At 42.3% G+C, this 23,954-nt stretch overlaps 1 protein-coding gene across 1 annotated transcript in view; it reads left to right on the top strand.

Annotated features, from left to right (window-relative positions):
• Positions 1 to 3,284: 3,284 nt before the first annotated feature.
• The window catches only part of mpped1 (metallophosphoesterase domain containing 1), a 73,648-nt gene continuing 52,978 nt past the window's right edge, over positions 3,285 to 23,954 (top strand). Inside the window, exons 1-2 of the mRNA XM_076076198.1 lie at positions 3,285 to 3,592; positions 5,537 to 5,718. Coding sequence (XP_075932313.1) covers positions 3,414 to 3,592; positions 5,537 to 5,718 — 361 coding nt within the window. The 5' untranslated portion in view covers positions 3,285 to 3,413. The remainder of the gene's footprint in view (positions 3,593 to 5,536; positions 5,719 to 23,954) is intronic.

The following is a 23,954-nucleotide window of genomic DNA, read 5'->3' as shown; positions in this document are numbered from 1 at the left end:
ACTTCAGACAGTCAGAGTGAATACATTTGGGGCTGAGATTGGACAGGTGGTGGTGTTATTGTTGGTGAGCTGAACATTCAGTCCTCCTGTGTGGCGCTGCACGATCCAGAAAACTGCATTTGGGCCCAATGTGTTATAATCTCGCAGCATCTGCTAATGCATCTTCCTGTCTCACACTGGCAGTGTGAGGGGGCTGTCACTGTCACATTCATGACAACAGCAACACATTTCAATATGCATGCACAGGCCCGCATACACATCAAACCGCATGCACGCGCAGAACACACAATGCTCGTAATGTATGCACTCCTGAATACACCGAGCACGCTGGGATTTGCCCGCAACACAACAACCACGGTGTGAAGTGTATCTGTCAACCCCAATGTGTTGTCAGCGTGTGAGGTTGCAGTGAATGAGAACTGCGCTGCGAGATGGCGCGCCGACATCGCATTGGCGGTCCAGGCGGACTTTGCCAAAGATGCCTGTCCCCAAATTATCACCTCCGTCTCCAGCATCCTCGTCATCTCAGCACCTCTCAGCGGCTCCGCTCCCTCCCAGCAGTTGCCAGAGCCTCCAAAATATGAGCTGCACAGCTGAATCCATTCTTGATGGGCGACACGCACGTGCAGGCCTCACGCACCGGGGACAGGGATTAAAAGGATTTCATCAATTCAGTGTATTCTTTATATCTCAGGAGCAAAGAAATGAAAATAATATACTGTACACATGCAGGAAACAAGAAACTTTGAATATAAAATAAATAATAAATCGTTCTTGAGCTATACTTTCCAGCCTGACTTACATTCCGCATTACCGTTTTTCATGAATTTAAATATCAGATTTAACCTGCACTAACAGATGCACTTCACCACAGTTCTGTGATTTAATAGATCGCCAACAATTTAGTGTTTAAGCAACCAGGTTCTTAAATCCAGGGGTTGCATGCCTTTGTCCTTTATAGCCGGTTTCCATTTCTATTTTCTGTCAGGCTATGCATGGATAATTGTTTTATCAGGTTGTTGTTAGGGAGGCCTGCCACATGCAAATCGTCAAAAAATGAACAAATCAACGCGAATGAACTTTGTGTTCATTCGCGTGAATCGCACGAATCGCGCTGGATGCGCCGGAGAGGGGACTTGGCTTATCGCCCTGAAAGCCGTTCAACTGTCCGCCATTAACCATGGAAAAAATAACCTCTATTTCTGCTTAGTACGTGTTGTGGAAGTCACAGATATCCCAGGAAACTAAACGCCGTCATGTCTGGTTCATAACATTGTCCAGAGGAGCTCCGTGGATTTTATCGAGCTGTATTCACTGTGTCTAGCAAGCCACAACGTCGCTGTTTACTACAGCTGTATGAACACAAAATAAACTGATTTGGCTGTGATTTAACGGCAATAAACCGACAAAAAGGGACTCCGAAATAACTACGTAATGATGCCGATTTGTAGGCTACTTGTCTTCTCAATGGAGCTCGGATGGATCGGTGCTAGGCTATGCTAACATTGTAGCAGCTCCACCAACACTCAGAATAATGTCATCTAGACGTAAATACGGCAGCGTCTATTCATTGTTTGTACCATATGGTTTACACACACATTTATACACATAGTTTGAGGTATCGTAGAGCTCTGGGTGAACACAGGCGGCTACAGTATTTATTTCCTGATTCAACAGCGACAGTCAGTGATGACAGGAGAAACATCTCAACGCTGATAGGCGCTGGGGCATAATGCGAATATTTCGCCGAAGTTGAAAAATTTCAACTCACGCGTTTGGGGCGAATTCGCGTCAAACTCGCTGCGAATTTGCGTCAATCACGCCGCGCCATCGCAAATTCGCGTCACTCCAGTCTCATCGCGTCTGTGCATAGACTTTGTATGTAATCTACTCGCGCGAATAATTCGCGCCGCGTTTGGTGTGAACGCACCATAAGACGTGTTCAAGAACTTTGTTGAAGTTGTTTTTGAGCTGAGATGGTTTTCTGCTGCCGATGAATAGATCAGTTGGTTGGAAGCAACAATTTTGATGATCGATTATTTGTTACAGTGATTTAATTAATCCAGCAAAAGTGGCAAATATTCTCTGCTTCCAGCTTCTCAAACGTGAGCATTTAGAAAATCTTTTGCCTTGGCCTGGTGGTCAGACAAACAAGACATTTGAGACGTCACCTTAGGCTCTCAGAGCTTGGGGGACATTTTTCACATGTTTTCTCACTTTTTATAGGATTCACAAGTTTATCGAAAAAACAAAAGATTGATATTAATTGAGAATAAAAACCTTTTGTTGTAGACCTCAAATGTTCCGCTAATTTATGAATTAGTTGATCAACAGACATTTTCAAAGAAAAATACTCTCCATAGCTCCACCCCCTTAATAGTGAGGATTCACTGCTTCTTCTTTGATGGTAAATCTTGGACTCACTGGATAAAACTAGATCCCTGATAATATCAGTTTGGACTTTGGGATATTGTGTTGGGCATTATTTTCTCACATTTTATAGAACAAACGATTAATCAATTAATAAAGAAAATAGTAAGCAGATTGGTGCCAGGGTTGGTTATTGAGAAAACTAGCAAGAGTACGCTAGCTTTTAAAAATGATCCAACATAAAAACCCAGCCCAGTGTTTCCAACTTCTTTGCAAGTTGCTAAATCTAGCAAGAAAGTCTCCAAGTTGTCCCTTAAGGCCTCCCTCCAAGCCACTCCCCCAAAATTACTATTATGAATGTAAACAACGAACATGGCAACTGTTACTCACAAATGTTAAGATAGCAGCTTGTGGAAGACTGCTGTGAAAAAAAAAATGGACAAACATAATTTCCTTCCACCAAACATAATTTGGTGGAAGGAAATGATCCTAAGAAATCAAAGGATTTGTAAACTATTGTCTCTAATATCTAAGAAGTTAGTTTCAGGAATTGTCATGAAATTGTCCCAGGAAAGGTACCAGAGATGACATAGACCCCAAAATATTCAGTTTACAATTAAACAAATTTGTTTTGTTTCATTGTAAACTGAATATAGTAGCATCTAAGCAAATAGTAGCATCTAAACTTTCCATTGAAGAAGAAAATATTTGGCTTCATAGATGACTTCAAACTGTGAAATCCATTATTTTTGCTCCACCACTTCTCAAAACTCCTGTCTTTACCACACATTCTTCATATCAACTCTGCTCTGTCGTTTTCATAGAGAAGAAGAGAAAGAGGAGAAAGGAGGTGATGTCCTCTCCCCAGCTGACCGTGACTGTTTGCTCAGCAAGGGTTTGAGCCCGTCAGGACGCCTCACAGCAGCCTCTCCTCGAGCCTGGACTAGCTGCTCGCTATCCTGGAGCAAAAACAACAAGTAGCTAAACTTCCCCTCCCGACACCTGGCCCTCCTACACCCCGCTCTGCTCCGGTCCCCTGTGCCATGGCCTTCACCCTGTCAGAGATCATGGCTGCAAGACGGCAGCAGTCACAGGCTCAGTCGCAAGCCCAGCGAGGCAACAGGACGGCGGTGGAAGTGGACGAATACAGCACCAACCCAACTCAGGCCTTCACCTTCTACAACATCAACCAGGGACGCTTCCAGCCGCCACACGTCCACATGTGAGTAAATATAAGAAACAGGTGGTTAGAGGAGCATACAGCCGTCATTTACACTTAGAGCCCATTTCATTTTGTTGACATTTTGGTTTGCATATCCTCGGATCCTTTTCCTGTGCATCCTGGATATGATTACTTTTTTAACATTTACTTTTGATATATACAGGTATATATATATATATATATATATATATATATTTAGATCTAATCAGGAATTATTATCATCCATCTATTATTCCATTTATTTTACTGATGTTTTAGGCTTTTGCCAAGGTATCATCTCAGTATCGGAATCAAGTCGAAGTAAAAGTGACAACAACACCTCTAACGCTCAACTAACACGTTTTATCTGATTTATTCGAATTTTATACAGAAAGAGGAAAATAAAAATGACAATGTTTTGTTGTATGGATAGCTTATACAAGCTTATACATGTAAACAACAGCATTTCTGAAATGGATTTCTGGACTTGACACTGTTTTGATCTACCAGTTGGGGAAAACAAAACAAAGAAAACATCAAACAAAAAAATCATCCTGAGACACCATGTTAAGCTAACTAGTAAGCTATCTAGCAATCTAACAGCACGCTAGGCTAACTAGCATGCTAGCAACCAAACAATCCTCTTCAGATACTCTAACACCATGAGTCTACAACATGCTACAGCACAAGCTCATCTTTTGAATGTGCAGAGAGGGCGGCACATTTTTAGATTTGATTGTCAGTAAGGAATATTTTGAGGCAAATTTAGGCAAATTATTATTATTATTATTATTATTCTCAAAAAATGTATCAAGCTATTGCTGTTGCTCTGCTGTTGAATGAGGAGGAGGGGGGAAATTATATAGTTCATCAGAATAAAAAAACGCTAATTTCAACCTTTCGTCTGCATTTGTTCGTTCCTACCACATCTACTGGCATCAAAACAGGAAGTCGGTAGTAAAGCCCTCCTCTGGCTCGATTTGATTGGGTCACTGGGCCAAGTGTGCGACTTTGTGACTTCCTTTGAAAAGTTGCGAAAGTTTAAACTTTTATGGGGCATCTTAAAAATGCTAGAAAAACGCGACACACGGCGCAAGAGAGGAGAGCACGCCATGTTGTGGCGTAACAAAGGCAATTTATTTGAGAATAAATGAACAGAAAGAGAAACCATCATATTAGGCTACATGTAATTTGTCTTCCTTCAATGTTGCATTTGTAGTAACACAGCTTCTCTAACTTCCATATGTTCCGTGTTAGTTTCAGTTTTAACTTGAGTTCATATAACCAAGAATAAACACTGTTATATTGATGCTCAGAAAGAGCGGGGCTCCAAAAAGCATAATTTTACATTTCCGAATACCCACATGTAGAAATGAAACATTCTCCATGAACCCATATCTGTATTTCATTACTTTGTGACTCTCCTACATGGATGCATATCTCCTTTCCCACTTCCACCCGTCTCTCTCTTGTGGTGGGGTGCAGAGGAGGAAGAGGAGGGGGTGGAGGCTGGGCTGGGTGTTATCGTACCTGGAGGAGCGCTCGCTAAAGTGGGCCACGGTTATTCACCAGCTCCCCTCTTTCCCCCCTGGAGACCCCGTGGATCTGCACACTCGCTGCAGATCCCACAGGACTCTGCTCTTTTTCTATATCTGTGCTTTATTCTTTTTCTATCTCTGCACATTCCTTTCTGTCTCTTTCAGCGCCGTGCTTTTGTTGTGGCCTCTTGCTACTCGCTACGTCTCTCCTTTACTCCGCTGCCTCAGTCTGTGGGGATGATGTTCTGCTGGATACCAATTCAAACTTCTTTCATTGTCAGCCTCTTACCACAGAGACTTTGTATACAGCGCTGCATCTCTCTCTCTCTCTTCTGTATTGTTTAAGTTATCCAAGAGCCGCAGTGACCTTTTTTTCCTCTCCCTCTCCCTTAACTTGCTTGTATTTTGTTGTCCCTCCTCGCTTCAGGGTGGACCCGATGCCCCACGACGCACCGAAGCCGCCGGGCCACACCCGCTTTGTGTGCATCTCGGACACCCACTCCCGCACCGACAGCATCCAGATGCCGTACGGAGACGTGTTCATCCATGCCGGAGACTTCACCGAGCTGGGACTGCCCTCCGAGGTCAAGAAGTTCAACGACTGGCTAGGTTAGCATCTGTGGAAGTTGTGGTTCTGGATCCAGAGCGGGTCAAGGCCCGGGTTTTCTCTATCTAGTTCCCATTGTGACGGTCAGTGACAGTTACTATGCCACGAGTTTTTAAGATCGCTTTCATTAGCAGAGGATTCTCAGGGCAAAAATGCTTTTGTTCCGGTTTTCACTGTAAATTAAAGGGCCAGATCAGGGATTTTACACATTTTACAACATTGACTGCAAAGACATACTTGACTTTATTGCTGATGGTTTTCCCAAGCATGCCATAAATCGATTTCCTCCTTTAATGAATAGATTTCAGTCTTCTCTTCCTTGTTGGTGAGTTCAAGGATGCTCTGAGAGCATCAAAGCTTTGAGTCAACTTGTGAACAGCACATATCCTAAATGTAACAAGCAACACTATTTCCCAGTCTGCTTCGTGTTTGTCCTCTGTGTTCAATTTTCTAACAACAGAGCTCATAAATGCATCGCTATGTGGCAGCCGATTGCCAAATCTTTGAGGACTTCCTTGAACACACCACAAAGCAGAGTTGTTTTTATAAAGGTTCTCTGCTCATAACTGCACTTCCACACAATGAGAACTTTGACAAAAGAGTGAAGTAGACTGAGTGTTCAATGTGATGTACAGGAGGTCTCTGCAAGCGTAGCCTACTGACATTAATTGGAACCAGCCGCTGTCTGGAAATAAGAAAGAAACTGGTGCAGTGCTTTGGAAAACAAACCACAGTATGTAATTTGTGTGAAACATGCAAAAACCCACAGTATGGTCCTTTAAGTGTGATGTGGTACGGCGTGAGTCTGGTTTGTGTTACGTTGCTCTCAGCTCATATCCCTGTAGTTTAACACTGACACCACTGATACAGAGCAGGCTTTCAAAAGCCGATGGAGCGGATGATCCTCACAATTTGAATATTTACATTCCACTTTTAATATTTGACACTATTTATTTTCTGACTGCTTCTCTATATTGACAGTTTTCTTTGTTAAGGCCAATCTATTGTAGCATAAGCATGTCCGTCAGTCTGTCTGATGTTAGATTCGTTATTTGTCCATGTCCGTGAAGGTCCTTTGGACCCCTGGCCATTGGTCCTGTTCTTGTTAAGGGGTCGCTCACATTGTTTTATTCTTTTACCTTGTTGTTCACTGCACGATGTATTGAGGCACGTTGCGTGCAAATTTTGCACAGTTGTCCGCACCTGTATTGAGGTACGATCAAAGCTTAAGTGGCAGGGTCCGCCTTTCCGCCGTGGGATTCACATTGCTTAAAAAAAAATAATATATGTTTATATATATACAGTATATATATATATTTATTGATTATAGCTGCCTTAACACAAGATCGAATTGGGTTTGCTCAGTTGTAATGATGGCTCAGCAGTCATCACTAATGCTGCGTTGACGCTACAAGCGACACAGCAACATTCTTAGTCTTTTTTAAAGGAAACCGTTGAGCTACAAAGTGACGTGTCGCTGCGTGATGGAGGTGACATGCTACAAAACAAAGTTGAGCCAGTCTTAACTTTCCTTAGCGCTCCGTTGCGACGGTTAAGCGTCAACCAATTATATGTTTTTGTTTCACCCTGTTCCGTTCCGTCTTAAAAAAAAAATGTTGTTGGACAGTTCTAAGTGCTATTTAACCACATAATTACGTCAACGAATGCTTGAGCAACACTTCAGCAGTTGACAATGTAGCTGGCCACGCTTGGTCCATATGTTTCTTTTGCTGCTCGTAGTGTGAACACAGCATTAAACTCAAATATCATGGGGACAAGTGTGCCATAGCCATTCAAAATAAGCAGATTCCATCTGACAATGAAGACAGTGAGTGCAGTTGAAGGCCCTGGAAAAGAATAATAAGTGGATTTCAAGTTAAGATTTTTTTTTCAAAGCTGTCCAGTTGCATAGAAAAGTCTGTCGACATACTTTTGACCACCAAGGGTGTGTTGAATCACTACAATGTGAGATAAATTAACATTAAAAGGTGTCATATCAGACATTTAGTCATAATGAGAAATATTCCTGGTTTATTGCTGTAACTATAGAGAGCACTGTTAAGAATTCTGCAGTATATCTGGGAGCTGTTCCTTTTTGTAGGAGCTTTGCCGGGCTCAGACTTTTCCGGAAGTTTCTTATCTCTGTGCTGAGTTTGGGAGCAAGTGTAAGTCTTATCATCGCTGCATGATATCTTTCAGCAACCGGAATGAAATGACCCCGTATGAAGCCAGAGCATCGGGGAGAAACGTTTGCCTCGGTGAATCTACAACAGTGGAGGTATAGCAGAGCGGTCCCAACTATCATCTCCATCATCATTGTCATTGTCGCCGGCGTCATTAACACCTTCGCAAACCTCCTCCGAGAATGGCGGAAGCCTGTTAGTGGACGCCTTTGTGTATTTGTCTCTTTCTCTGAGGGAGTGTGTGTGTGTGGGGGGGGGGGGGGTGTGCGCTAGCCCCGCACTCCAGCGGCGAGAGAGGCAACGGGAGAGACGGGGAAAGAAAAGATAAACCGAGCCAAACGTGCCTGCTGCTGCCTCTGAAGTTACTTTCTCTCTCCTCTCTTCATCCCTATCTCCTCTCCTACGCCGTCGTCCCCTTGTCCCCCTGCAACTCTGCCAGCTCTTCCTTGTCTGCTCGTGTAAATATTTATTATCCGGCTATTCCTATTCTTTCTCTCTCTATTTTATTCCCCCCTGCTCCCCGTCTCTTTCACACACACTCGCACCCCCACACACACACACACACACACACACACACACACACACACACTCGCACCCACACACACATACACACAGTCCCATTCATACAGTAGATGAATATAACTCCCGCTGTTCAGTGTGTGCAGAGCAGATTTACAGGGAGATCCGGTTGAGCGTATTCATTAGGCGGTTCAAGCTGAGCTGCAGTCAGGTAACGCTATCTGCTCCCAAACTTTCTTCTCTTTTATCTTTCTTCCGATGAAGTCTCCTCAATCTTTTATTAATCTCTTCTTTTGCTCTTATTTTGTGTAGTGCATCTCCTTCAGTTTATTTGTTTAACATCTTACACCTATTTTCTCCTTCTGTCTTCCTCCAAACTTTTTCTCCCACCTTTATTACCTCTTTTTTTCTGTACTGATTTTCCATTTTCCTCTCTTACTCTCATACTCCAAACCTCTCCCCAATTTCAGCCCTCGGTGGCAGCTCTCTGCGATTCTTCTCTCAGCTCTTATTTTTAGCAGGAAGTCAGTCGGCTTCAGGGACCGCTGGCAGCCGCTCAAGGCTTTGTCAGGTACGGCGAACGCTGCAGGAGAGGCGAAGGAGAAGAGAGGAACGGAGGGGAGGACTGAGGAGGCAGGAGATGAAATTCATGCAGAGTAGAGAAAAAGGAAGTTCGAAAATGAGAGGAATGCAGGGAAGGAGGCGGAGGAGGAGGTTGAGAAGGACTAGAGAGGAGGAGGAGGAAGACTTCTCCCCAGAGGAGGCTTGCCTTACCTGGGTAAACTCACAGCTCACAGCCCTGGAGACTGATGCCAAACTTCTGCCCTCTGTTGTCATGGTGATGCCGCAAGTCCAGCTGTCAGTCACTGTATGAGGACTGTGTCTGTGTGTGTGTGTGTTTCTATCATTTTGCGAGTCACTTTACTTATTTAAGATTTTGCTAATGTATTGTTGAAACCATTGGATTTAAGTAGTAGTACAATTTTGATAAACAGGTGTTTAAGTCATTTGTCAAAATCGTATCATCCTATCATCTTGTAACACGTGAGAACGTGCTGATTTTCTTTGTTTTGTACAGTTTTAAATTAAATATCTTCTAAATAAATATAGCTCTGGGAAACTATGATGGGCGATTGTATTTTCCGAAGGTTTATAGAATAACATTATCAATGCATTAATTATTAATGGGAATAATTGTTGGTCTGCATATCGTTGCAAATCCCTTGTTTCCAAAGAATGATTTATTCTCCTCCTATTCCTCCTCTAATGTAGAGTTCAGTCGCGTGTGACAAGCCAGCTAAATATATCTAGAGGATCTGCACACTTTTTAGGTCACATGATATACAAATCAATTCAGCTTTATTGGTATAATACTTGCGTCCCATGCAATACAGTCTCGTTGTAAATGTGCGACAAATCAGCTGCTCTTTGGGAGAGAAAAAACGATACATCAGTGACTGTTATAGTATGAAACCTGAGAACAAAATGTATGAAACCATAATGCATTCAATAACATTTAAGACTGAAGGTTTGTTTAGGATTATGACTTAAAACTCTCCCTGCTCTCTAAGGGGAGCAGTAAAATAATAATAATACACACATGCGTTCACACATTACATTTAAAGGGCCGTACCATTTACTACATATGACACTTTGCCACTTTACACCAATTCTAGTGTTTTTAAAATTTTTGAATTAACTTTTTTCCAGGCATCCAACAATTTCCATGAACTTCCGTACAGTATGAAAATCTGGACAACAGTTCATCCGATTAATGTTTTGGTCTACTTAATTTTCTCTGTAAAAGGGTAAAAAGCTGACATTGCACGAAACACTATAGGCCCGCCAATAAAATCAATGGATAGTTTGATAAAGAGAATGCACATAAAATACAAACAAAAGTTTATTTAAGTGACCCTTTAAGTTGTGTAAACCAACACATTGAACATCCAGTCAGCTTTAGGTTTTTTTGTGTCAAAGTTACATTTTCAATGTCTCGTAATGCAGTGCAGACCTTTATCCATCTGCACTTTAACTGTATTATAATGCAATAATAGTGTAACAAAAATAAATGCAGACTTCCATTTACTGTGATGATTACACAATTTAAGCAGGAATTAAAGAATCTTCAAAGGGATTTTTATACTTGACAAAGATGATGGTTCCTGGAGCATCCTAAAATCAAAAACTGTACAGCACAAAAATGTTAAATATACATAATTTGTATATAAGGAGCTATAACTTGCCATCCAAGTAAGTTTATGTTTCTATTAGTGGTTGTGTTCTTTATAATCGTTGTGACTGTCTTCATAAGCCTGTGTATATATGGAGGTCCCCTCTTTGATAGGTTGACAAAACCCAAGGATTCAGGTCCCCTTTTGGCAATTTCTCAAAATGAAAAGGAAGTTTGCAGTAATATTAGCAGAAAAGACCGTAAAAGTACATTTTCTGCTCTATTTATGTTTTTTCAAAATGACTGGAAACAGAGGTCCACACTTTGTAGTGTAGAGTTACGGTCCAGTGTTGGTAATATAGTAACTCAATGTATGTGTGTGTTAAAGGTGTAAAACAACAAAAAACACAAGCACATTGGAGCTTGTGAGCCTGAGGAGCTGTGATGGATAAAAACGACGACTGTAAGCGGTGTTGAAAAGCCTCCGTTTGTGCAGAAGCCAGTGTTGGATTGTCGGGGATGGAGGCTGATTACTCGGGACAGGTGAGAGGAGACACAGAGGAGAAAGATTGAGAAAGAGGAAGGGAGGAGAAAGAAAAGGGTTATTGAGAGCGAGGGGCAGACCTCGGGCTTGCAAGCAGCAGCACTTCAGACCAATTGTATCCAATAATGGCCTCTTTGATCACAACTCGTGGCTGTGAGCACACACACGCCAACAGGCATCCGCACGGATTTCGTAAGCCGAGCCAACGCTTCTCTCGGTGTTTGCATGTTTGTTTGCGCGTGCCGCCCGCTTGCCGTAGACTTGAGTGACATCTTTATTCATGCCCAGTGAGGGCGTGAGCTGGCGGAGCGGAGCGGGAATACACTGCAGTGAATGTTGTTTAAATATGGATCTCATTGTGTTCGGGAGTTGACTCGAGGTCAAGAAAGGAGCAGCTTTAATTCTTAAAGGCTTTGTACTCTCTTCTCGTGTGTCTGACTTCAGTTCAGTGCGCTGCTTTACTGGCATCACACAGAGCAAAATACTTACTCACAATAACACAGGTCAATTTACAACAAACTGGCTATTTGTTTGAGGATAATTTCCACCCACAGAATACATGAAAAATGAAGGGAATATTCAGGTAATTTTCTCTCTTTTATAAACTCGACCCATGGGGTGAGACCAGGTAAAAAACACATCATCCCTTGTTTGTTTCACGTAGCAGAGGCTTTTTAAAGGAATACTGTAATAGTCCATTAAATGTTTAGCTTGCTCCTCTGCAGAGCTGTAGCGGTTTGTCATGCTTGGATTTACAATTTACAACTACAACGGTTTCCAATGGTGACTCAAGTTGTAGCACAAAATGTGTGCATAAAAAACATCTTTCAGGGCGACACACGAGTGTTGGTATTCAAAATAAGCATAACATTCAGCTTAAGAAGTTTCTATGGATGTTTTGACGAATGTTTGATGAATCTAATTTTCGGACTTTAGTTTACAACAGATTAATTAACTGGTATTAGTGTATATGTCGGCTGATGAGTCACAACTAATGGCAGAATAGTAATGCCAAAAATATGCTTGAGATAATTTAGATACAGTGCTGAAACTGCCACAGAGATAATAGCTGTTGAGATATAAAAAATGCATTGTTGGATTTTTTTTTTGGCCACTTTGGGGTAGAAGAATGTCACAACAAACTAAAACTAATCTTGAACATTTGCTATGCTACAAACATTAGCAAACAACTTTAAAATGGACTCACCCAGCAGACACCGAGCAACATCAGCATTCACTCTTAGTAGTGTTTCTGGCCAACTGATGGTCAATGTAAAGTTCAATATTCACTCTCATTTTAGCTCTGTTTTGGTCTCCTCCAACTCCTGAGAAAAACATTAGCTACTCTGTGCGCCACTGTGTGTATCAGCTAGTTGCTAAATGTGTCTGTTGGTCGTGTACAGTGTGTTTTTTCGGAACATTCCTGCTATAAACATCTGCTTATTGCTGCTGGAAGAAGGTTTTATTCAGAAAGCAAAACAAAAACAACATTTACAAAGCTTTGTAAATTCGAGGGGAGCTGCAGAGATGGGAGCTGATCCTCTGTGGGTTCGTCAGTGCATGTTACACCTCTCACATTACATGTAGTAGTTTCATGCATTCTTGAATGCAAAACTATATATTGGTGCAGCTTTAAGTGCATTTTGGAGGTACACATGCATAATAACGTTTACAAGAAGAGAGCTTGTTGGAACCACGCGGCAACCCCTCTACTGACCTGCAGGGGGCGACTCCTTTGGTTGCAAAACAAAGTCCGATTGTATGGATGTCTATGAGAAAATTACTTCTTACTTGATATATTACCTCAGTAAACGTTGTAAACATGAGTTTATGGTTTCAATCACTAGTTTCAAGTCTTCTTCAATAGAGCTTGATGTTCATTTAGCAAAATATGGTTAATTTAGAGTCAAATAGACCATAACGCAGATTATGCTTTAGGGCGGGCTTACTGTGATTGACAGATCGCTGCCACTACCAGAGCTGTATACAGCATCTCTACGTTAACTTTCTTTCATTGGTTGCTAAAAAAACAACACGGTGGCGGCCGAAACCCAAGATGGCGATGCCGAAACAGCCAAACTCGCCGAACTCAAGGTTTCAAAATGGCAGTCCATAAAACCAATGGGTGACACGATGACAACGTCCACTTATTTTTATACAGTCTATGGTTGGAACCAAAGTAATCATTTCAGTCTTGGTATTGATATTATGTGTCAGTGTATCTCCTAGTAAAACCACCACAGGCCTCTCTCTCTCTCACTCTGACTCTGGGCTGCGAGGTCTACAGCCTTTAGCATCTCAGCTACAACTCTTTATTTAGCGCCTGCTCTACTCTTTTCCCCTCAACTGCTGAATAATAGATAAGTGACGACCATGATGCGATTGCCGTGTAGGCGGTTTAAATGCGAGTGTGTTTTTTCTTCTTCGCCCGGGAGAGTGTGTCTGCCCCACTCTGCAACTTTGCAGCCATGTATGTGTGTGTGTGTCTGTGTGTGTGTGATTCTTGGCCCTCCGCCTTCATCTTCTGTCAGGTGTTGACCCCCCCCCCCCCCCCCCCCCCCCACACCTCCCTTTCCAACCTCATCTTCACCTCAACTTCCCTCACTCTCCTCTTAGCTTGCTCCCTTCAGCTTGGTAACAGCGAGGGCATTAAACTTTCATCACTACTGTCTTTTTCTAGCACGCTCTTCTTCTCTCCTCCCTTGCCCCCGCTCTTCCTTCCCTATTTCCCTCATTTATTCTATCGCAACTTTCCTCTTTCACTCGTTTCTGCTTCCTCCCCTAAGCCTCATTTTCTTTCTCGCTCTCTCCACTTTCCTTCCTTCCTACGTTTTTTTCTTCTTCCCCCTCTCCTGTGTTTACCCAGCAGTGAGTGCTGCTGGCGGAGAGCATAACGAGGAGGTTTGACACTCCTTTATGGTTTTTAACATTGGGGAAACTCGACAGAATTTCAAGTGACATGTAAATTTAAGCAAACTGCCTCCCATCTGTCCCTCACTGCTTTTGTGTCGTCTATTTGCACACTTAAAAGACTGCGATCCTTGCGTGTGTGTGTGTGCACGGAAAGCGACTGGATGTAAAAATGGTCTGCGAAACATCCCCACCTTTTCTTTCAAACAAGTTATTTTCTTTCATTCCCTCCAAGTTCAGAAAACACTTGGAAGCAAGTGAAGCCTCTGTGGATATCACTTATGAAATGATGGAAGTCTTTCTCATAATTTTCCCTTTCTCTCTCTCTCCCTTTCTCTCTGTCTCAGATTTGTTTTCTGGGTCAGCGTCGGTGCATGTAATTTGCTGTACGCAAACTGTTGCTGAATTTGCATTAGCCATTTCAAGCAGAAATAGATAGCAAACAAACGGAGGCAAAGCTACGTGCTATTGAGAATAAAAAAGCAGTAATAGCAGTTGTGATTAGTCAAGCAAATGTGTCACAAGGTTATGGCAGTGGAAACAGCCAGGTCTTGTTTCAGTTGGATTTGATTGAGATGTGTTGAACTGAAGTCTTTACGAGACGTTTTTATCGTTTATGCCACTTTGGATTAGATCAAATAAACAAACTTTCAAAACTGATTGACAAGCCCTCTGTGCAGCTCTACTTCCTCGTCCTCTCTTGTTGTACTGAAGACAGACTGGATGCTTCAGCGACTCACTATCTCTCTTTAGGTACAAGTGGTATTACAAGACAGGAGGCTAGCTGGTTAGCATGTCCGTTTTAGTAGATATCTCTGCAACAGAATACACAGACGCCTTCGACATGACGTCAACTTTCATTTGGTTGATAATTGTGTGTTTTAAACTCAAATTCTGGCAAGATCTTACACAATGCACCTTTAAAGTATATCAGAGGAGATTTGATTGTCTACACCAGGGGTCACCAATTGGCGGACCGTGGTCCGGATCCAGACCCAGACGCCGTTGTATCCGGACCCAGGACCTAAAATCGATTTTAACCGGCGCAGCTTTTTCAGCCTTTACGGCACTTGTTCAGCGGTGCAGGAAACGCACCGACCAATGCGTTGTAAATCACATCACGTGATGCAGCTCAGCCAATCAAATATGAGTATTCTGACAAGTTTCCTGACTCCAGTGAGCTTTACACACTCCAAAAAGAGAAAAGTGGTCAAAGAGACCAGAGTCTTTAACCAAGAATGGACAGACTCTTATAGGTTCATTCTTCACACGGACAGTTTAAAACCAGTGTGTCTCATATGTTTAGAGACCGTGACGATTATTAAAAGCGGTAAATGAAGCGCCATTACGAGACAAAGCACAACTCTTTTGAGCAAACGTATCCACTCACATCTGAAATGAAGACACAGATAATACACCTAAGAGCCCAATATGATCAGAATCCTAACGCATTAATTCACTGACCAACAATGATGTTAACAGAGAGAATAGAGCTGAAACAAGTGTTAATAACCACACATAAAGTCCATGCACAAACATTTCTCTTTTTAGATGATGAGAAAAATATAATATTGTGGCTTTTTTGATTGACATCACTTCACACCTGAATGAAGTGAATTTAAAGCTGCAGGGCAATTCAGTGAAATTCATTTTTCTAAAATGAATTACTTTATTTTAAGATGCACATTTTTGAAAAGCTTTCTGTTATGTCAGTTATTCTTTAATGCAGCTCTTATTTTACTTGAAATGAGAAGAACATGTATTTATGTATTTCTATGTATTATTTATAATCCATCCACTTAAATTTGAAAAGTGAGAATAATAATTGTTAAAATATAATTGATGACATTTGTTGACTACACAGAGACATTGTTACTACTACTAGGCTACTTCAATATATATATATATATATATATATATATATATATATATATATATATATGGCACTAAATAGCACAAGTTAGATATGATTGTAATGTTCCGGACCTTTGCCCGAGGAGATTTTCTCAATCTGGACCTTTTGGAATTTTAATTGAATACCCCTGGTCTACACCCTTCATGGGGCAGCAAAACAAAAAACAGAGAGAAAGAAAAAAGAAATATAAAAACACTTGAATCCTGAGTACCCTTGAGCACATCAAATTATAACTGGTTTTAGAGCAGTTACAAATGCATTGCTGTGTAAAAAAAACTAACTTGGACAAAAACATAAAGGTCCATTCTGCAGAAAACTGCAACGTTCGAGGGTTGGACTTTATCAGGCGGCTAAATGTTGCGTCATTAGAGATCCAGTTTCAAAACAGACACGGGACAGATGGCGAGTGGCCAGACATCGAAATCATCAGCATTCATCAGGGGCCCACGTTGCTCATTCCCGAAAAAGTTGCAGCTTAATCTTCAAACCGCATTATCCTGTAGGCGACACCGTCACGCTGAACGTGGAAGTGGAGCAGACAGGATGAAAGAGACAGAGATGGAGTGTAGGAGAGAGAGAGAGAGAGGAGGAAGACCACCTACGAGGCCGCTTGATGATGCGCTGTATCCGTCTTTGTCACTGCTTATTCTTGTGTGTGTATGTGTGTGCGTCGTGGAGTGTGTTTGTGTGCGGCACATTATGTTTGGGCGAGGACATTGTGGAGTGTTAGGAGGTGCTGCTGTACGCTGATAAAATGTGTGTTTTGGATGCGCGGCTCAGTAGGTGGTGTTTGTGTACGCCTTCTCATAATTGCGGTCTGTCTTTGTTTTGCGTCTGCTTGTGTGATTGTGTGTGTGTGTGTGTGTGTGTATGATGGCGTGTGCGTGTGGGCGGGGAGTTAAACGAAACGGGCGAGTATTAAGTTTAAGCTGAGGTGAGAAGGCGGAAAATTTGCTGCTTCTCTCCCTTCCGTCATCCATCTGTACCTTGTTGCACGTCTTTCCCTTAGACACCTCTCTCATTTTCTCTCCATGTGACATACGTTCTTCTCTCACATCCAGTCTCCCCTCCTCTGTCTCTGACGAGTACACCCACACACACACACATATGCTGTGGGAGGAATTAAGACTGATCCGAGCTGAGTCTTTAGCTTGTCTGTCTTTGAACATCAGTGTCGTTTCTTTTGAAGCCCCCCCCCCCCTTTGAATTATTGCGTTTCTATTCATGCATACTCAGATAAAGGCCGGCTAAAGCGGCACTGTTTGGCTATAATCTCACTGTGTTCTATACATAAAGAAAATGTACAGAAGCTGTAGGGTGTATGTGCACAAAGGCGCACAGGAATATGTGAAGACAATAAAGTAAAGCCGGACAGAGAATTTGGTATTAAAGAGTTCCGGCCATTCTGCTATTACCACAACTGTCTGACATGGCCACAAACCGGAGGCGATCAGACAGGTTGTAAATTAACAGTTTACTCAGATTATCTAAATCTCAAACTCATCTTCAAGACCTGCTTTTAATATGATCAGCCCAATAAATGGTTGTCATCAGTTGTCATTGGGAGCATAGATTTGAGGTAACATTGCCCTACTCTACATCCTTATTGGCTCAGTAGGCCGTTATCTATTGGTAAGATGGATCGCTGCAGGGAGGTTCAAAATGTTTAGGCGGCGACATCTAAAGGCCATTGTAATCATGACCGGAGCAAAGCAGAAAGAGAGGTGACGTAGTATCAGGCGGCACCCTCCATTTCTTCAAACTGAAACCAATGTGAAAGCTCCTTAAACCTGCATTCTTTCTAATAGCCATCAGAGGGCGACTCCTCCGGTTGCAAAAAGAAGTCAGTATGTATAGAAGTCAATGCGAAAATGACCCTACTTTTCACTTGATTTATTACCCCAGTTAACATTGTAAACATGAGTTTATGGTCTCAGTCTCTAGTTTCAAGTCTTCTTCAACAGCATGATGTTCATTGAGCAAATGATGGTCCATTTTAGTGTCAAATAGACCATTAAGCAGGGTATGCTTTAGGGCGGGGCTACCTTGTGATTCACAGGTCACTACGAGGGCCATATACGGTTGCAAAAAACCAAGATGGCGATGGCCAAAAACTAAGATGCGACCGCCAAAAGCCCAAGATGGCGAGTGCCAAAATGCCAAACTCAAGGCTTAACCAGTCCACAAACCAATGGGTGATGTGAACTGGAGACTACGTCCACCAATTTTATACAGTCTATGTGAGCTAAGTGTGGCACCCTCAACATTTTAATGGCTACAATTATTTGCAGAATTATTATTGTATTAGTTTGTGTTATTACCTTGCTCCCCCACCATTAGTTTCCTCTTGCTTCGCTCTGCCCAGGCGTAGTTCACCATCTTTCGGGTCCTATCGCACAAACTCACGCTCCACCTCCCCGGCGGGCGAGACGGCCAGTGGTGTGCCCGTCCCCGCGGGGCCCGGGATCCCACCTCACCTGGCGCGCTGGCCCTCACTTTCATTGTGCCACAGGGTTTGCTTCACCCTCTGATTCGCGCGTGCGTTAGACTCCTTGGTCCTTGTTTCAAGACGAGTCGGATGGGTTGCCGACATCACCGCAGACCCCTGATGCATTTTACTTGAGCCGATCCCCGCTCTCGCGGTGCACCGCGACCGGCTCTAGGTCGGCTTGGAAAGGCTCGCAGCACCCCGCCTGGACCTCGCCTCGCCCCCTGCACGACTGTCGACCGGGGTGGACTGTCCTCAGTGCGCCCCAACCGCGTCACCGGGGCGGAGATCGGCTCAAGTAAAAGACGTCAGGGGTCTGTGGCGGTGGGTTGCCGACAGAGGGTGAAGCAAACCCCGTGGCGCAATGAAAAGTGAGGGCCAGCGCGCCGGGTGAGGTGGGATCCGGGCCCGTCTCGCATGCACCGTCGGGGAGGTGGAGCGTGAGTGTGTGCGATAGGACCCGAAAGATGGTGAACTGCGCCTGGGCAGAGCGAAGCCAGAGAAAACACTGGTGGAGGCCAATAGAGGTCCTGACGTGCAAATCGGTCGTCCGACCTGGGTATAGGGGCGAAAGACTAATCAAACCAGAGTTTTTTTCCCTTCTGCATTCACGTGAATATGGTCTATAGAAAGTGTTGAATCATAATTCTCGCGGTGTCTACGTTACCTGAAGGCAACGTGGTTGATGAAGTTCCTCAATATATATGAAAGTGAAAAATGAAAAAAAAAAAAAATGTAATGAAAACAATTCCAGAACTGAATCAAAATTATATTCAACCCAAAAAAACTTTTCATTCACTTATTTTTATTTTGAATACATTGCTGTATTTTTTAATGTTCAAGACCACAACTTGAACTTTCAGATTCACATTTTTTTTTTCAAATTATCAAAATTATTGACCTGGATTTGGCTCCATACAGGGCGATACTCAATTTTGCCAATAGGGGCAGTAGCGGTTTTTGCTATGACTAGCGCTGTAATTCTTGTCTTAGATAAGTAAGTTAGACCAGCCGTAAGAAAGGACAGTCGAGATCGCAGATACGAAGCAGATATTCATCTGAGACTGTCTTCTTGTTGTATTCACAGGTAAGAGAAGTACACGTGCCATATACATTTACGTTAAGTTCGCTTGCTTTTGCGGTGCCATGTTGTTATGTTTATAAAGTGTTTAATGCTGAAACATTAGGCAGCTAACTAAGGCTAGCATCATTAGCTAAACGAGGCTATTCGCGCGCTAGCGGTTTAGCGCCATTGTAACGTCAGTAACCTGGCCTGATAATGGTATTGTTCCCATGTAAGATTATATACAGATAAACGGTGTGTCCCGTGACAGATATAAGCAGTAGTTTGTTAGGTTGTTGTCAGGTGTTCACAATTCATGTAATCTTTGTGTCAAGATAAGGAAGTTAGACCAGCCGTAAGAAAGGACAGTCGAGATCGCAGATACGAAGCAGTTATTCATCTGAGACTGTCTTCTTGTTGTATTCACAGCATAATAAATTCATCTGGAAAACTGAATGGAAATTTTCATCATTCAGTGTGTAACATAAGCACCAGATATAGCCTGATATGGTCATTTAAAAACAACAAAATAACACTTTGTAAATACTTTAAATGCACACACAAATACTTCTGCGCCATGAAAACTAAGACCCAATCTTTACTAAACTGGCCTTTCCCTTTAATTTAATTTTAGCAGAAGGTTTTGGCCGCTGCTTCCAGTACACATGCATTCACTCTAACTGACACACACACACACACTGGTATTAATCTAATCATTTTGGGTTGGCAGGATATATATGGCCCCCTGTTTTCGACAACTGCACACACAATCATCGACGTTCTACACACACACACACACACAAGCAAATACACTTTGGTGTTAAGTTATTTGGCAGGGCGTTTTGGCTACTAGTCTTTGGTATCTATGCAGACACACACACTTAGGAATTAACTTTGTCTTGGCAGGCAGGACATCGCTTTTTTTTTTTTTCTGCATGTACACAAATACACATACAAGAGCACACACGCACAGACACACAATGGGCAGTAATCCCCCTATACATGCCAGAGCTTCGGGCAGAGCAGGGATTTTCCTCTTCAAAGAGCAGACCACCCCATCGCAGCCTCGGAACAATGGTGGCCGAACTCCGGAAGATATCCTGTGGCGGGGGTGGGACTCCACAGAAACACACAGATACTGTAGCCTGTGTTATGTATAGGCACACATACAATTACGTGTCAAAATACACAAACAATATGCTTATGCACAGACCCTCGGGATCATGTACGTACCTGCAGGAGTGGGAGGACGGAGGTTTTTTGTGGCGACAGACAGCAGATCTGGGACGTGTACGACTGGAGGCAGGCAGACACTTGACTAAAGAGCAAAGACGCTGAGCGAGAAGGGATTGAAACAGAACCAGAGAGGAATAAAAGGATGAAGGGGCAGACGGAGACACTGAAGTCCAGCTGTTTCCACTCACTTCCAGCCTGGGCTATAGTCCTATGTTTTCACTCAATCTTTGTACTCCTATGCTCATTTTGTGTGTGTGTGTGTGTGTGTGTGGAGGGGGGGTGTTTCCCTTCCTCTTTTGTTATCTTCTTGATGCGGCGGAACATGAGGTGGCCGTCCTCCCCGCGCCGCCGATTCACTCGCAGACAAATTAAAACTGTTTGTTGCTTAAAAAGCAGCCTTTTGAATTCAAAGACAAAAGATGGCGGGGCGACAAAGAGCGGCCCGCATGTTGTGGGGGAATGTCGGGGGCCTAAATGTTTAGATGCCCCCCCCCCACACACTGCACACTTCCACCCACATCCTCTTCCCTTTTCTTCTCTGTCTTTTGTAACAGAAGCAACACATTCTTATTTGATGCAGAAATTGTCTTTCTGGGATTGATTTTTTTTTCTTTGTGGACACGCACAATGAGAGACTGTATTGTTGAATTTCTTTCTTTCTTTTTTGTATTGTTATTATTGTCATATTTACAGCAGTTGGATTCCTACAATAAACAGACACACATACACTGGCCGATTCTAGTCAGAATCATCGCTATATAAAGTTCAGCTAGTTGGTATTCACACCTCGTCATTTTGCAGCTTTTTTCTTTTTTTTTTTACTGGGGGAAACTTTGAAAAAATTCATCCATGAAATTGAAATTTAATTCTGCTAAGTAAGAGCAGTGTGTGTGTGTGTGTGTGTGTGTGTGTGTGTGTGTGGAGGAAGGTTAGGGTATTTGTGTCCAGCTGGTGGAGTTTTATATTTCTCCCCCTGATTTATTTCTCTCAGTTTACAGTTGGCTGTCAAACTTCATGGGTGAAAAATTGCTCATGTTGCAGAATTTATGAGGAGACACAAAGTGGGTTTATTTGTAGAAACATTTTATGAGCACCGCCATGTTGCCTCGCTGTCCGTCTTCCTCAGACACACATGCACATATATACGGTACGTCCATTCCCCTTACTTATTTTTTGATGTTTGCATTTTTTAGGCATTTAGCTGATGATCTCATCCAAAGCAGCTTTCGTTCTTCCTCAGCTTGTCTGTCTTTGATTGTCACCGTGGTGGCTTTTGGATGATGCCGTTTGAACCATTGCATTTCTTTACATTCATTTGTAGATGGAGGTGGACGAGATTGTACTATCGAATGTAAATGTGTCACCCCTGAGATGAGATCCTTGACCCGACACGGAGTAGAAAATAAATGTTTATTTAAGGTTTTAGACTAAAGGCTTCTTCTTGCCCATATCTCATTTATTTTTCATATTCACTTTACACTTCATGCATAGGCATGCAGTCTCAGGTCAGTCAAGTTTTCATTTCACACTCAAGCTGCTCCCGTCTTCAAAGACTCAAACAACAAGCTAAATGAGTCTCCAGGTAGATGCTGCGCTCCAATGCAGCATCTTGGCTCCTTTCCTGGCGAGCTTTATTCTTTTCCCAAGAAGCTATCACAGTCATCATTAAGGCTACAGAGAAAATACGTGCTGTCTAAAGTTTGTAATATTTTTTTAAAGCGGTATGAGATGCAATTAAACAAGATTTGTACATACTGTAAGCAAAGACCCTGGAAACGAACAGCCTGACACGGCTGTGTGATAACTGCATGTTGATTCCAACTCATTTTTTATAACCGAACTGTTAATGTTTTTGCAACACATTCTCACTCCTAACTCATTAGATACTGCAGCTTGGTCAGGAGGGATGGGATGTAGTATTTTATCACAGTCACCACACTCACAATAAGTTGATCGTTGTGAATTTTGATTATCGTGATAATCGTGAATATCATCCATGACGAGTGACTTGAAAAAGCTGTCTAGCTCACGATCATGGTAGAGAAGTGAAGAATAGAGCCTGATTCAGACATCGAATAAATCAATTATCATATAGCAAAGAACAGACTCACACAATTATTTAAAAAAAAATTTATCCTTTATGTATGCAGTGATTTATGATAACCGTATTTAAGATTGTTTGTGTGTTTTGCACTTAAAGGAAAAAAGGTGTGTCCTATCTGTGATTTAAAAGAAACAAGGTGAAGTAAATATAAGATACAGCTACTCCACTACGTTTTAGCACCATTTTAAGAGTTTAAGCATACTTGGATGATTATCAGGATAATATGGCAAATCGCAATTATTTTGGCCAGGATAATCGTGACATGACATTTTGATAGCGCCCCATGCTTATTGGTCTGTGGCCCCACGCTTCTAACTAGCATACCCCTCTGGCGTCAGTTTTGCAAATTCCACTTCTGACATGCGTCCATCGTCTTTTCAAAATAAACTTCCCATTTCCCAAGAAACTACTGTGGTTTTCAGGAATCGGGAAAGGATTGTGGTTTGGGTTAGAATAAATACAGTTACGTAGTTAAGTAATTAATTTAAGTACGTAATGTTACTTAAAATAAGTCAATGTTGACTTATGGTTTCATGTAGGAGACGAACATCAGTCTCCTGGGTGTGTACTGTGTTTTTTCAATTCAATTCAATTTATATGTATAGCCCCAAATCACTGTTGTTAGATTTCTGAAAGCCTGCTTTTACTGTGAAGCGGCTGCAGACATCTGACATAGAAGGCACAAAGACATTGTGGTGTTAGTCACAAATGCTAATTTGCCGTTGATCAAAAGTTAATCTAAATTAATATTTGTACATTTTTACTCAGTTGAAAACATTGTGTTGAGTTTTCCAAATGTCATTTTACTGTTGCAGTCTCTGAGTTTGTCACCTCAAAACATGAGGGAGGACTGTAGAATTGCTGAACAACCAGTCCAGTGTGTAAGGAGCTGCACAAAAGCTGAACTTTGTTAAAATCTTTCCGAATACTTTGTACATTCCAAGTGCTGCCAAATGCACCGTGGTTTCAAAAGTGTCATGTTTGCTTGACTATTTCTGTAATTCCTCTCCTACATTCCTTAATATGTATGAGGAAAATAGAGGTAGGTAGGTATTGAACTTCAGGACCCACAGTGCAGAAACACAGCGTTAGACATTCAGCGA

Source organism: Anarhichas minor, unplaced genomic scaffold (genome assembly GCF_050575085.1).
Source record: "Anarhichas minor isolate MPS153535 unplaced genomic scaffold, ASM5057508v1 ptg000055l, whole genome shotgun sequence".
Classification (NCBI taxonomy): Eukaryota; Metazoa; Chordata; class Actinopteri; order Perciformes; family Anarhichadidae; genus Anarhichas; species Anarhichas minor.
This window is presented reverse-complemented; position numbering and strand designations above follow the sequence as displayed.